Source organism: Crocodylus porosus, unplaced genomic scaffold (genome assembly GCF_001723895.1).
Source record: "Crocodylus porosus isolate Cpor-Errol unplaced genomic scaffold, CroPor_comp1, whole genome shotgun sequence".
In the NCBI taxonomy this organism is placed as follows: domain Eukaryota; kingdom Metazoa; phylum Chordata; order Crocodylia; family Crocodylidae; genus Crocodylus; species Crocodylus porosus.
The window spans coordinates 48,388,696-48,405,085 of NW_017728931.1; the positions used below are offsets into that span (position 1 = coordinate 48,388,696).

Consider the following 16,390-nt stretch of genomic DNA (forward strand, 5'->3'; position numbering starts at 1 on the left):
AAGTACCATTTGCTGAGCTGGGGGGGGGGGACCAGCATGCTCCCTGGCAGACCTAGAAATGGACCGAAAGTACTTCTGACTCATTTCTGGGTCTGCTGCAGAGCACACTGGGGAGCTCCCCAGACTTCTGTGGGATGCTCCATGTGCCCCAGCATCACAATGTTCATGAGCCCCTGCTACCTAGAGATAAGTAGAAAAAACATTTAAAGTGGTCTCTATGTCCAAATTGCTGGATCTTTCCAAATCAATTTGGAGGGTTCCAAACTGATCTGGAGAGATTAAAGGGTCCTCCGATTCAATTCACGTTTGGAAATTTGGCCACCGAATCAGGTTAAATCTCCACCAGATTGAATCGGGGACTGAAACTTCATGCAGCCCTAATATGAGTGGCCTTGTAAGGAGCAAAACAAAACATTAATTGCCCCCCTCTGCAGTTGAGAGTGACAGGGACATTTCAGACAGTTAGCAGGGTGATATTGTACATTGTGAGACAAAACAGCTGAATTGTAGACACAGTCTACAGTACTCATTTCTCTTCCTATGTGAAATTAACATCTGTCCCATAGGGATTCTCCCCTAGGAGAAAGAGTTAGTCCAAAATGGCTGGATCCACTTCTCTTCTTTTTTAAACTCTCTTTTCTCTCTGCCAGAACCAATTCTGTTTGATTTTTTTTCCAATTGGACTAACCCACTGCACTTGCTAGGGACAGTCTGTTTCTATCAATCAATTTAGATACACACATGATCCACATCACTGCAGGGCCCACACGTCTCCTGATTAGTCATTTACTTTTTGTACTATAGTAGTGTAGCCCAGGCGTACATGGGTTTGTACTCCCCTCTCCAGTTGAGGGAATCACTGGCAGTGGTGAGCTGCAGAGGGACAGAACAGCCCAGCAGCCACCTCCATCCTCTGTAGAGTCTGGCTCAGTCATTCAATTATTTAACTATATACAAATTTATTATTATAGCAAAACAATTAAAGGGTAAGTACATAAATTATATATGTACAAATTTACAAAACAATAAACGCTATACTATATACACACACACACACACACACACACACACAACCAATTATTATTTAAAAATACAGATGAACCATAGAATAACCCAAAACAAAGGATATTGATTGGGCAACCTTATAACTATTAATATAATACTACTACATCAACTTATTCACAAACTATAAGGCACTGTCTACCAGTATAAGCAGCAATCCTTAGACTATATGGGTGCCGTCCAGGGCAGGTGCCCCACTCCCAAGGTACCATGACAGGAAAGGAGGTGGGAGGAAAGAAAAGGAGAGGGAGACCCCAAAGACTCCTAAGCTCCCCTGCTATCACCTAAGAGTGGCCTACATGGTGCCCCTTCGCAACCCTGGGGGGTCCCTCCCCTGTTGGGATGCTCTCTCCAGGGTAACTTACCACTCCACAATCCTGGAGGGTTGCCTCCCATTCTCCAGGTCAAGCTCTGTTTCCCACCGGGCTTTCCTGCCATCCAACTTTGCTGGCACCGGCCTGGCTTAGGGCCACATGCACCACTGCGTGTAGTGGGTGCTTCGCCTTGTGTTAGTGGTTGAAGGCCTGGACAGCCTTGTGCAGCACCAGGGTTTGTTCTGCTCCCAGACCCTCTGGGCAGCGTTGTATGCACTGAGCTGCTGTCCTGAGCCACCTTGAGCAGCTCCCAGGGTCTCCCACCCTCCATGCAGCACCTACTGTGCCAAGCTCCCAGCCTTGTGCTGGGGGTTGTGGACCTGAGCCGCTCAAGGGGCTCCAAAGATCCTGCTCTATGCACTGGACTGTGCACAGTGTTTCTGGCTGCATGGCAGAGGTTGCAGACCCAAGCCGCCTCACGCAGCTCCCAGGGTCTGGACTCCATGCACTGTGCTGTGCACTGAAAGCCTAACTGCTGGAGACATCCGCTTCTCCCCACTGCTAGAAGTCTTCAGGGGCTCTTCCTGGGCTACTTCTTCACCCTGCTGAGCAGCTCTCCTCAGCTCTTCTAAGTCCTGCTCTTCTCTCTTCTCTGTCCAGGGCTCTGCCCCTGAAGTCTTCCAGACCTGACAGTGTTGCAGTCTTCAGTCAGGTCTGGGGAAAGTCTTCTCCCTCCTCCCCTCAGGAAAGAGGCATGACTTTATTTCCCTTGCTGCCTCCTGATTGGTGGATGGGCTCCACCAATCAGAACAGCAGGATCTCAAGCCTGGGACTCAACCCAAGCTCTGAAAGGTAAGTCTGCTACTGTCGCATAAAAGGGACCACACATCATAAGCCAAAGCACCACTGCAATAGACACCACACAGAAATATACACAAAGAGGGTGGCCTTAGCCCTTGATGTTCATAAGTATAGGAACATATATAAGAAACATGGGAATCCAGTGATGCAATGTATATGGCAGCCTAGTCGCATAGCAAAACACAACTGGGGACATCACATAACTTAGTCTCTTTCTTTTTGAATTTCTGGAACTTTGCATGTACTGAATCCATTGGATGATGTTTCCAATCTCTTGTATCTGATTACCGGTGACCAACAGTAATTAGGCATTAAATTAAGATTACAAGCAATTTAAGTATGGGCAAAAAGATAATATTTAGTATTGTATATCATGCTTTTCAAATGCTTTCAAAGTGCTTTCCCCATATTATAGAAATATAGAAACCGAAACACAGAGAAGCTAACATTAGCATTTTCAAATACAGACATGAATAACTTTATTAAGGATATTGACTTTTTAGCTTCTTTAAAAGGGGAAGGGGAGCTGTAATGATGCAACTGTTACCTCTGCACAATCCTGTAGCAAGTGAGCTAAATTGGTCGGACATAGACCGTGAATGAAACAGCGTTACAGTTTGAGAAGTTCAGCTACACTTGTGTTGCTACAGGCTCAGGAAGAAGTAACTGTTGCATTGCAACAGTTTATGTTGGTAACTGATATCAGTACAGTTGTTAGGCCTGTCTGTACCCTTAGGCAGCTAGATAAGTGAGCTGATTTTCAGAGGCGTGTTCTTAGTGAAGTGAATGTCAGCAGTGGGAACCACATGTCTTAAAAGCCAGGCCACTTAAAAATGCCTAACTGCAGCCACCAGTTTGACAATGTTATCTAGAGTAACACACAAGTTAATGGCAGAATACATGCTAGAACTGTGGACAACCAATTTCTTATCTCCTGCTCTTTCCAGCTGATAATATTGCCTTCAAAATTATTTGTAAATGCTGACCGAGGGAATGGTAGGCATAAATTCATTAAGAAAAATCAGATCTCTTTAAATAGACTACTGTTTCAGGAGACCAGGGCCTTGTTGCACAGTAATTTTGGGTGGCTCCTGGAACTCTCAACATCTGGATTGTCTGCACATTAATATCTGAAATAAATTTTAAGCACTTATTATGTGGCTCAAAATTATGCCACTCCAGGGAAGGATTCTCTCTGATCCATGTTACCTAGCTTGTGTTACACTAAAGAGTAGCCAGTCTAGGCTACACCTTAGTGTAAACACCTCCCCCTCCACTTACCTGTGGGTACCTGTGCTGTCTGTCCCAGTGAAGCACTCAGGAAAGGATTAACCTGTCTGAATGGCCACTGCCTGCCACACTCCTGCTCTGTGCTAGGCTCAGCCCAAAGAGCAGCAGCCCAGCAGCAGCAGTGGCAGGCAAGACAGGTTAATCCTTCCCTGGGACAGAGAGTATGGGTAGCCACAAGCAAGTGTGTGTGTGTGTGTGGGGGGGCTGTAAGAGCCCCTAGAGGCAGAGGTAAGCCCAGAATGGGAGGTGAGGGCATTCTTTCCTTTTAGTCCTTCAGGCCCTGGCTAGTCTGATCTTATGGCTGCTCGAAACCTGAGCTAGCACTGACACCCATCAGCATTTGTGTCATTCACAGTGCAAGGTGGAACAAGGCCCTCACTCTGTTATTTACTAGTGCAAGACCAATAAACTAGACTAACAAAGTCTTAAATCACAGATGCCGAAAAGATTCAAGAGATCAGCAAAGAGGGATCTGATTTAATCGTAGGACAAAACGCTTCTAATTCACATGAATAACTGGGAGACGTATTGCAAATGACAGAATTTAGTGAACCAGCAATGTACTAAATTAGCAGCATTCTAAAAGTGAAGGAAGCACAGTAGAAAAAGTGTGATTTGTTAATTTATGAATGAAGAATGGGTATTGTTATTTATAATATGATAGTTTATTCACTGTAATAGTCATACTGTTTTACATTAATAATACAAGCCCTCACTGTAGCATTGTGTTACTGCCATTGTAGAGAGAAACATGGGCAGAACATTGCTTTTTTGCAGCCGGGAATACTGAATGCATGGATTTGTTAGGCACTATCATATTGCTTTCTTATATTTTATTAACTCAATTTTCAGGCACTTAAAACATTAAAAATTCGGCACTGCTTACTACATCTCACCATCTCAGAAGTATTCTGACTGGCTAGTAAAAATCCTATTAGATAATTAAATGAGATTTAGTGAGCTATAGAAGAGATGCATGTCAATAAAATATGATCTCCAGAACTGCATCTCATTGGCATCATTTCAGATAAACTATGGCTTAAGTGCCTCACCTACAGAAAGGCCAAACAATTCTCTACCCAGGAAAAAAATTAGTCTCTTGTTTTGTTTTTGGTCAGTTGTTTTTTTCTTTTGGGGGTGTTTTTTTGGCATTCTACTACTCAGTCACTCTAGTTTCTTCAAATCTTTATTCTCAGTTTCCAAATGTATAGTTCTCTTTAGATTCTCCTGCAGCTCCAAGAAAGCTCTTCTGTTTCTCAGCTGAATGGAAGCAACTCCCTAAGCTAGAAACTTCCTGGCACAGGAGTTTGAGAGATAGAAGTTACTCTCTTGTTTCTGAGGTATTCTCTTCTCCTAAGACAGTATTTGCAGAATAAGCATTAACTTAGAGTCTCTCATTTATCCCCACAATATTACAGACCTGTCAATCCTTCCCATTTTTCTTAGCATTTTATTTTTGCTGGGACTAGAATAACTCAACCACAGTGATTATCAAATTATCTTCAATAGAGGTCTCTGTGTATATGGGCTGTGAGGTGTGTCTGGGTGGTGTATTCTGTGGCATGGCTGAATTTATAGGTTCCTACAGTATGTATTCTTGTGACTTAGAAGTACTGTAAGTATGGGGGTGGAGAAGGCGAGTTGTACAGGGGTGGAAGGCAAGCTGCATATGTCTATACACGTGCCCATGGGTATACAGTGTCTGTGCTTAAGGATGTATATGCATACATATTTGCACGATTATCAGCTGGATGAATTATCATTATGTGGTAGTGTCTGGGGACCAACCAGGAACAGGGCTCTGCATACATCAGCACCAAACAGTAAACACTTACTGGCCCAAAGAACCAGGAGTAGTAGCTAGCCAAGTTAGTCTCGAGCCAGGTAAAGGCAGGGTAGATTTGCTCCTTATAGACCAGCTAAATCTGAGATGTATAGCATAAGCCTTCATGAACTCAAGCTTACTTCATCAGATGCTGTGCAAGAAACCAAAACAGATAAGCTGGATAGAAAGGTACTGGAATAGTGTAGAATAGCAAGCAGGGTGAACAATGTGTTAACCAAAAAATATCATGTTAACACCACAATATTTCTGTTTTTAATTTTTTGGTACGAGATGTTAGCTGCGATTAGCTGCACGGAAAGATAGAAGACAGGAGTAGGGCAAGAGGGCAGTGGAGGGAAAAAAGGGAGACAGATGAAGTGCAAATGTGAACTAGCTGTGTACAGTATGCCAGATGTACGTGTCATCTAGGAAAATAAGACATGGTAGCCACCAATGCACACATCTTCCCCTAGCTTGACTTAATAGGAATGAGGGCTAGAAAACATCTGTGGAACAATATGGGATTTGGAGGAGGGGGAATAAAAGTTCATTGCAACACAATAAGGCAGGAAACCTGTTCTCCATTTTTATACAAAAGAACTTGAATACTGTGGGAATTCTGCTCTGACCAAGAATTAAGCGAGGGAAGAGCTTTTCCACACAGTTCATTAGGAATGTGCAACTTCAGTTACTTTCAAAAGTGAGGGAGAATTGCTTTCTTCACGTCTTCTAAACTGCTCCAAAGGTTGTAATGTAAGACGACTGTGTAGTGCTCCCAAGCAAACTAAGCAGGAGGCCACATCAGCACATATGGTGAACAAATGCTGAGTGTGCGCAATAGTACATCAGAGCAGATATATCAGATGCCTTCAGCCATATACACCAGGTACCCATACCAATATGCACTTGCAAGTTCACCCTCCCGTCATAAAAAGATCAGCATATACAAGCATGCATGGTAAACACAAGGACTCACACAGTCTCTCTCCGGCATAAATGAAACTATAAAATAATAATGCAAAACGGCACAAACAGTACACAGCTACTCACTCACCACAGACGGAAAACACGACCTCTACCCCTTCCAGACACTCGCAACAAAAGAGCTGTGTTGCTAGTAACAGTTAAAAAAAAAAAAAAAGAAAGGAAATCATGACAGATGGATGCAAGTCTTTGAATGCACTGGAGGAAAACTAAAGATCAGCTCTACACACGTGATCTTGGAAAACCTTCCAATGCTGTGCATGTATAGATGCTCGCTGTTTATTCAAGACATTTACTGTGCAGTTGGCTAATTAGCTGTGCAGTAAATGTCTTGGCATCTACATGTGTGCCTCTATTAGACTGGAGTAAACTAATTTACTCTGCAATAGGATTGTACTTGTAAATAAAAGTACTATCCTTCTGTGGAGTAAAATGCTCCACAGCAGTGCACATGAAGACGCTGAAGAAACTGGTTGGGCCATGAGGGTGCTTCCGTACAGGGGCTGCCTGCCAGCTAGCCCCACGTCGAAGCTCTTTTGTGCGCCAGTCAGCCCCTCCACTGCACACTGAGCTGGGGAGAGCAGTCCCGGGCTGGCAACCTGACCCCAGGGGCCTCCTGCCAGCTGGGGCTGTTCTGACTCAGCTCCATGTGACGTGCACGAATAAACTGTAGAGCTTATTGCTCTGAAGTTAATTGCTCCTGGGTGCACATGCAAATGGCACATGCAGGAGCAATTAACTATGGAGCAATAAGCTCCAGAGTTTATTCATGTGCAGTAATAGCATGTGTAGACCTGCCCATAGAGCAGTAGACTAATATTGATAATACATCTAATACAGAAGAAAGACTTAAGGTTCACATACCATAAAAATGACTTTTCTGCTGAGACACAAAAATTAGGGAAGCAAGAGACCACATTGGATGTAACTGGATTAAACAGTAAAGTATTTAACACAGACTTGTGTAATCTTACATGAAAAAAACCAACAATATAAGTTTCACACAGGCTGAACATGGGTCGAAAGATCACTTACAAAGTTAGGTAGTAGCATGTCAGGTTTGTGGTGGATTTCTGGCAGGATGTTAGTATGATTCTTGCTATCATAGGAATGTAAGACTGAGTCATAGAGCCCAGTCCCCCACTGTTACATTCACCATGTTTATGTATTCCTTTTCACAGACTTATTGAACTCTCTTGCCTCCACTAATACACTAAAAGACAATGGTAGTGACTATATTAATTCCATGAGCAGGTGATAGTACCGTCGGAGATGTTACTTTACGTACACGAGTGAGCACAAAGAACTAGGCAAATTAGAAAAATGAGTCTGGAATAACATATTGAGTTTTAAAACCTCAGATTATATGTGATCATGATTGCTGGAACAAAATAGGAACTGGGCTTAGAAAAAGATCATCAGGAGTTGCATATGCAGAGTTGTTTCACATCATGGAGTGGAGGGAGGGGATCATGGCTCTGTATATGGCACTAATAAGTCTGCACCTAACATATTGCATTCAAATACAGCGCAAACTGGAGAAAAATGTACTGTGTTTACCTGAATCCAAGATTACTTCAAATTTAAAGATGACCCAATAATAATTAGATTCTATAAATGGAAAATTTATAAATTCATTATAATTTTCCATGTATGGAATCTAATTATTGGGGGGCTTATCCCTCCTACCACTACAACAGTGAAAGGAGAGGAAGAGGGCAAGCAGTAAAGGAGTCAAGCAACTTGACCCATGCCACTTGTCATCCTGTTGCCTATTCCCCCATGCCTGTGCCCTGGCACCTGCCCCCACCTGCAGTGTCTATGCCCCCGGCCACTCCCCCACTGCTGCCTGCCCTCCCATACCTGCCTCCACCACCATGGTGTTTATGCCCCCCCAACCCTGCCCTCTTCTTAACCCCTGGCTCCCCTGTCCACCTGCCATTGCTTACCTTGAGTTGTGGCTCCAGGTCCAGCTGTGGCTCTGGCTGAGCCAGGCACCAGTGGTTGCAATAGCAGTAGCTCCAGCCCCAGCTCTGGCCCCTGGACTAGGAGCCATGACTCAGGAAAAGCAGCAGTGAGGAAGGTGAGGCTGCATGGGGAAACAGAGGCAGCATGCAGCAGAGGTGGGGGGCGGGGGGCACCAGGATGGTGCAGGTGGCATGGGGGACAAGGCAGTATGTGAGGCATCAAGGGGGACAGGGCAGTGTGGAGCAGAAGTGGCAGGGCAGGGCAGGGGCAGTGGGGGTGAAGACCAATGGCTGTGGCTCCAACTCTGAGCCCAGTGTGGGATCAGGGCCAGGGCCACAACAGCCAGTCTGTGCCACCTTGTACTCTAATCCAAGACAAGGGGTCCCCGCTATTTTGAATGGGGAAAATAACCTTTTTTGAATTCAAGTAAATAGTGTTCTAATTCTAACTGAATAAAGAAATGGTTGGATGGCCAAGATGAACAGAGAGCAGCACTGCTGGAAATGAGATAGGGAATTCTCCTTTGAGGCAATTTTGAAGTCAATGCTGGAATGAAAAACTTCTTATGGAAATATAGCATTTTGGAGCAAGTCACATTGGTAGATAAAGCCTGTGGAACAAATTTACAGCCTACAGATATGTTATTAGTCTGATGTCATCAAACAATAGCACATGGGGTGGGTGTTTTCAAGCATAGGCACTGACTTATTTTTGCTGGGGGAGGGAGGGAGGGGATTAAGATGTTGAACATGTGGAAAGTTTTATGCATTTCAGGTGACAGACCTCTTCTCTGGGCTCCCACATATTTGGTGCCTCTGCTTTCAAGATATGATTTACAATTAATAAAGTGATTGCATAAGACAGCAAGGAAGAGAAAGTAAAGTGAAAGAAAAATCATTCTCTGTACACAGGACCAGCAGGCCTGAGGTTCGAATAATTCTGAAAATGGTATACCTGTATTGATAGGTGGGGAAGGGTGTGGATGGAAAATAATAAGGAAATCATACACAAATGAAACCTGATCTAAAGTCCTCTAAAGTCAGCTGGAGTCTTGCCAAAGGCTTGACTTGGAAGCTTATGGAAATCACTGACAATCTGTCCATTGCCCCTACCAGGGTACAGATTAGGTCCCTTGGGTTATTGTCCTTACCCTCATAACTTTCCAAAGAAAAAAAGATTTGCAATGAAAGCTAATGCTCCTCACCTTACTACCTTGGTGCCATTCCTCATCACTTGCATGTCCACCATGCAGCCACCAGTAACGTAAGCAGCAAGATTCAGCTCTGAGAACTCAGCCTGAAGTGAAGTAAAAGAATAGAATGTTACTTGACAACAGAAAAGACAAAAATATATTGACCTAGCAGCAGAATTGTTTTGAAATGAAATGTTTCTTTCAAAAGTTTTCCATGAGGTGGTAGTAGATCCAATTACTACTAAAGTGTTTATGGCTCCAGCACTAATGCTTCATGAATACTCAGGATTGGATTTAGTGAAATAATAACTACTAAAGAAATAAGAAAGGAATTAAGAATGAGAAGGCCAGAAAAATAAAAATAGAAGGCAAGTCTTGATTCAAGTAGCCACTTGGAAGCATACATTTAGTATTATGTCTGAATCCATTTTCATGCCACTGGTCAGCTATAAACACTAAAGATTTATGCCTACCACAATAAACAAAAAAAATCCCCTCATGGTTTAGAAAGGTGATAAACAGTGGAGCCTACTTTAAAGGTTTATCTAATAAAAGGTTAGTGGAGCTGAGCAGCTTATTAATATTACTGTTTAAATATTAAAACATTTAATTTCTCTTTTAAAAGTATGACTCATATTCACAAAAAGGTTAGCAGAGAATAATTAAGCAATAAGAAATAAAAGGCAGTGTACTTCAGGGCAATTATGTCTGCAGCACGTTGCAGGTTATGGTTTAAGCCTCTTACCCTAATGACTAAACACACCACATACGTGATAATCGTTTAAAAATGAACTGAAGGTCATATTGCCAATGTGACATATAATGAGGGAAGGGACACAAAATCAGATGCAGAAAATGTACAGGACATTAGACAGAAGTAAATGCTAACAACCAGATGGAATAGCTCAGTCATACCCAGAGTTCTAAAAGTATTTCCTAATCACAGTGTAATGAACAAACTGGAGAGGCATAGCATGCCTATCTAGAGTGTCTATTGCTGTAGGCATGATTCTTTAAGATTGAGAAAGTAGGTGTACCTATATAACCATGCAAAAATCTATAATTGGCTTCTATGTTAAGTTAATGGCCCACTTGAATGCATCTCATTGCAAGAGTGAGTGTAAACAGATGTTTCATTTGAGGCAGTCATGTTATTATCTCATGTTTTGACCAGGATCAAAACAGGAGTGGCACAGCCACTTACACACAAGCTGCATTGATGCTTTCCTGCCAGTAGATGGCCAGCAAGACCACACAGCTTGGTCAGCTTGCCTCAAGAAAGACCTGCAATTAACTCACTGACACATGTAGCGATGTCCCAAGAAAAAGTGTTGGCACATTTAATCTTGCGTATTTCTCAAGTATTTAAAGCAGGATAATAAACTTGTACATGTGTAAGATCCCAGGGCAAAAGGTTTTCTTTTGCAAGAAATACTCTGTTTACAGTCAATAAGCCAGAAATTTGGGTGAAGAAAATTAACTTGGAACTTAGCGGCAGAAAAAAAAGCCCGTTCTAAAATCCAAAGGTATCTTTGATGGAGGTTGAAAGAACGATTGGGCAATATTGTCCTCTAATTAGCTGAGTTCCAGCTGGATTCTTGCACTGTCCAGTAATTTTCTTGACATTCAACCAGCTGGAACCAAGAAGTATCTTGAGAATTTACTTTCATTTTTTTAAAGATATATTTTTCTAGTCCTCACAATCATAGAGAGGGTTGAGAACACAAAGTTAGTGCAATCTCATGACTCAGAAACCAAAATGCAAATAAAAATATCAGATCATGTTATTTTTAAATACTTTATGATTTTTACCCCATGACCAGGGATTGGTGATATTCAGGAAGGAAGGGGATAGCTACATTTAACGCTCATAGCATCCCATACTCTCTAAAAGGAAATCCCACAGATGTTTACATCATTGGCGCTGATATTACTGTGTGCCCTCCTCTGCTCTCCCAGAGCAACCCCACACTGAAACTAGGAGATCCTGTGTCCCTCTACTGGAAGCTGGGTGACTGGAGGCTGGAGAGCAGGAATCCTGGCTCTGGGATAGGGAAACAGCATCTCTGGAGACCCCACATTCCCCAGCTGGGGTTGAAAGATCAGTCTCCTGGTTATGGGTCTCAGTCCTGGTGGGGGAAGGAGTGTGTCTCCTTGCACTCTCAGTCCTGGGAGTCAGGAGAAATGGGACCAACAGCCCATGCTGCAACCACCATGGCTAGAGTACAGGGAGACCGTGGCTGGGGGGTATTGAGGAGGAAGGGAAGAGAACTACTTTGTAGGATAACCAGAGAAATGACCTCCCATATACAAGTGCTCCAAAATGAAAAAGCACAAAGTAGTACCTGTTCCCTCCACACTGAGGAGCAGTCTATTCTGCATGCATTTGAAAGCCATTTGAACTGTTTCAAGTGATATTCTGTCCATAGCTTTAGTTTTGATCCAGCAAAATGATAAAGGCAGGAGACACCATATTTCCGAAGGCTGCCTTTCCATGATTGCTGTAGGCTCAGGTAAACATCACTTCATCAGTTATGACAACTTCATACAGGAAAGTTTAACTTTGTACCAAGGAATAGGGATCTCACTCGAGGCCATGGCTGGCCAATTTTGCCGTCAGATCACAGGGCCAGCCACCATTTACACAGGCTTATGGCTGCCCTGTCCCCTGCCACTGATTGGTGGAGAAGGCTGTTTGTCATGTGCCCCACTCCTTGCTGCTGATTGGTGGAGGGGGGAAAGGCTGCGTAACAGGCAGCCTTCTCAGCGCATCAGCGATGAGGGGTTGGGGCAGCAGCCACCTTGAGTGCTTGCCTTTGTGTTGGCAGCCCTCTCTGTACTGGACTGCATGGCAGGGAGTACAGCTGGCTCCCACTGGAGAGCCAGCATTTTATTTTTAGTAAGTTTTTTCCTCCCCATGGATTTCATGGAGATCACCCAATTTCATGATTTCCATGAAATCACAATTTGAGCAGGTCCCTATCCAAGAGGGCAAGGTCTATAGAAAGCAAACAAGCAAGCACAGATTATTCACAAACTGAATTTAGTTGCAAGTTATATGTCACATTAGATCTTATCTAGTTATATGGTCTTTACTCAGGCAGAATGGTTATTGTTCTTCACTGAATCTTCAAAACCAATGATTTCCAACCAGGTGGCTTGGGCACCCCAGGGTGCTGCTAGATCCTTTGAAGAGTGACAGAAGGTGTGGGGAGACAAGCATGCAAAATAAAGGGAGGCTCAGACTGTCCCCTGCCCACACTGTCCAGCTCCTCTACAAGGAGGTAGGCACTATAATCTATAAATTAGTTTTTGAAATTGGGAGCCACCCAATTCACATAGTTATGGAGTGGTGCCTTAAGTCCAGTGAAGGGTGTCTCAAGTCCCAAACAGTTAATGCCTATTGTTCTACACAGTAAAAACTATGTAATTGGGTTGTATGATGTCATCAAAACTGACCACAGTGTAAACTTCTTTACAAAGTATTTACCAGATGCTTGTCACCAAAACATTCAAGTACACCAATACACCTAATGGAATGAATATGCTTGCTTTCCCATGGCATTAGTTGTATGCCTTAATCTACTAAATTAAGAGTTTCTGCCTCTTTCACATATCTTCTTTGTCCTATTGGAAAAGCCACTGCTGGCTAATGTTTCAAAAACCTGAGTCCTGTAGTCAGCAGGAATTATTTCCTGTTTTCCATCGCTCCATATATTTTTAGCTCTGTGGGTTTTTGTAGGCCTGATGACTTCCTTGGCTAGAATCTCAAGTCTGAGATCATTACCAGCCTGAGTTTACCTTGCAGGCAAAGATCTTTGAAAGCAATCAGCCCAGAAAGAGAGAGATGAACAAGTAGCTACAGATAAGACAGGAGGGTCCGATATTAATCCAGTGGCATTTTAAATTTGTTTTATTTTGGTGCAATTGACTACATAAAAAGTGCTGAACAATGCAGCATCAAGTATGGCAAATGTGAAACAATAATTCAAAATCTTTTTTGAACATTATGGTCTGTAGACCAAGAACATTCTGTAATTTTGTGACCCAGAAACTTAGAAGACTCGCAATTACATTTTGATGACTCACAATTACATTAAAAATCCCACACACCAAACTTCTCTAAGCCATCCTAGGACATTTTATGAAAGCTTTGCCTCTTCTCAATGTTTTCCATCTCTATCCCTTATTCTTGCTTTGACTTCTACCTAAAATTGGGCTCAGCATTCTCGATGTTTCAAACAATAATTGGATTAAATATTTTTAAGTTGCATTTATTTTGGCCACAAAATAAATTGGAAAATCACAAATATTTAAAAGCACAAAATGTAAGTGAATTAACTAGCCCAGTAGCAACATGCCATACTGCTAGATGGGAGAGAGAGATTTAGGTCTCATCTTTACATAGGGTTCTCACATTAGAAGAATTATTTTGAATAGGAGTGCAATTTTTCCTTACCAAATTAGTTGTTTTGGTATAAGCAACCATTGGGCTGGATGCAGTTATGCCATTACAAAGATGCCTGTATAAATACCTACCAAGCTTATTCTTTTTTCTGTATAGCTATACCAGTGTATAAGCCCATGTTTACCAATGTAACAGAATACAACTCATTTGATGTCGCCAGTTAAGTATGACAGTGTAAAGTGTCCAAAGCCTCAGTTTAGACGAGGCTTAAAATCCCTGCCTCCACCTCTCTCTGTTTGAACTAAAAGGGAGATAAAGAGAATGCTGGATGTAGTGTGCTCAGTCCCTGAAAACTGGAAGGGACTATATATGTCTCCTCAGGGCTGTGTGAAGCTTTGGGTGGTGATTCAATTTGGAGGAGATTTGGCTCGATTCAGTGGCCGAATCTGAATCAAATCAGGGAACCAATAAAAAGTTCGAAATCAATTCGAAGTTCTGCAAATCTGCAGAAAAGATTCGGGGAGCTTCAAAGATTCTGGCAGTCCCCAGTGGCTGCAGCAGGGAGCTGGAGCCAGACTCGGAGCTGGTAAGTATGGGGCGGGGGAGGGGGGACTGCAGGAGTGAGGAGGGGACCATGGGGGGACCACTGTGAGGCCCCATCCCCTGCCTGCTCCCCCCAACCCCCATCCACTCTCCCAGCCCCCTGCATGGCTGCCCCACCTGCCCCAGCTCTGGCCCTTTAAGAAAAAAATGTGAGAACCCCTGGGACTTATGGCTCCTGCAACAGTCTTGGGGCTTTGCTGGGCTCATGGAAGAGGCCCCCATGCAGCATGGGACAGTGGGGGCCAGCAGGGATTGCCTCCTGCCTAGCAGCACCCTCTGAAATCGGGGCTTTTTTTCCCCCCTAAAGTGCTGGGAGCTGGGGCAGGTGGGGCAGCTATTGCCAAGCTAGGAGAACTGGCAGGGGTTGGGCCTGGCCGTGGTGATTTGGAGATTTGGCCGAATTGATTTGGGACAGTGATTCAAATCACCGAATCAAATCCCTGTCCTCCAAATTGGCCGAATACAAATCCGAAGCGAATACTAGCAGCTTCGCAGAGGCCTAGCAGCAAGCACTGACTACAAACTGTCTCACCTAGCTTTTCTCAGACTGGAAAATGATGTTTGTGATAATCCTTGATGTTAAAAGGTATGAAAATGTGGGGAGAAATTAAGACTAAAGAAACATTTTTAGGAGTCTGACAAGGCTGCATGCATGGTACAAGAGAAATACCATTGTTTTTCTTTTAATGTGTAGCAGGATTACCTTTCAGAGCTTGGGTTGAGTCCCAGGCTTGAGATCCTGCTGTTTTGATTGGTGGCACACATCCACCAATCAGGAGGCAGCAAGAGAAAAAGTCATGCCCCTTTCCTGAGGGGAGGGGAAGAAGAGCTCCCCCGGACCTGATTGAAGACTGCAACACTGTCAGGTCTGGAAGACTTCAGGGGCAGAGCCCTGGAGCATTTAAAAAGGAGCTGCGTGGCCAGCATGAGGAAGATGCATCAGGGACACAGAAGAGCGGGGCTTAGAAGAGCTGAGGAGAGCTGCTCAGCAGGGTGAAGCAGTAGCCCACGAAGAGCCCCTGAAGACTTCTAGCAGTGGGGAGCGGTGGACGCTCCAGTGTTTAGGCTCTCAGTGCGCAGCACAGTGTCCAGACCCTGAGAGCTGCATGAGGCACCTCAGGTTTGCAACCTCTGGTGTGCAGCCAGAGATACGGTGCACAGGTCAGTGCATGGAGCAAGAACTTTGGAGCCCCTTGGGTGGCTCAGGTCCACAGCCCCCAGCATGAGGCTGGGAGCTCAGTTCAGGAGGCACTGCAGGAAGGGCGAGGGACCCTGGGAGCCACTCGAGGTGGCTTGGGACAACAGCTCAGTGCAGATGATGCTGCCCAGAAGGTCTGGGAGCAGAACAAGCCCCAGTGCTGCACAAGGCTGTCCAGGCCTTCAACTCCTAGCACAAGGTGAAGTGCTCACTACATGGTGGCAGCAGAGTTGGGCGGCAGGAAAGCCCAGCAGGGAACAGAGCTCGACCTGGAGAATGGGAGGCAACCCTCTGGGACTGTGGAGTAGTAAGTTACACTGGAGAGAGGGTCCCAACAGGAGAAGGACCCCCCCAGGGTTGCGAAGGGGCACCATGTGGGCTGTTCCTGGGTGATAACAAGGAAGCTTAGGAGTCTTTGGGGTCTAACTTTCTTTTTCTTTCCCCCTCACCTCCTTTCCTGTAGTGGGGCCCCTGCCCTGGAGGGCACCCAGGTGGTCTACAGATTGCTGGTTATATTTGTAGACTGTGCCTTATAGTTTATGTGAATAAGTTGAAGCAATAGTTTGCATATTAACAGAGTTATAAGGTTGCCTGATAAATACCCTTTGTTTTGGGGTATTCTATTGTTCATCTGTATTTTTAAAGTGTGTGTGTGTGTGTGTGTGTGTGTGTGTGTGTGTGTGTG

At 44.1% G+C, this 16,390-nt stretch overlaps 1 protein-coding gene across 1 annotated transcript in view; it reads right to left on the reverse strand.

Annotated features, from left to right (window-relative positions):
• The window catches only part of SYN3 (synapsin III), a 310,184-nt gene that overhangs the window by 221,651 nt on the left and 72,143 nt on the right, over positions 1-16,390 (reverse strand). Inside the window, exon 4 of the mRNA XM_019544808.1 lies at positions 9,509-9,600. Coding sequence (XP_019400353.1) covers positions 9,509-9,600 — 92 coding nt within the window. The remainder of the gene's footprint in view (positions 1-9,508; positions 9,601-16,390) is intronic.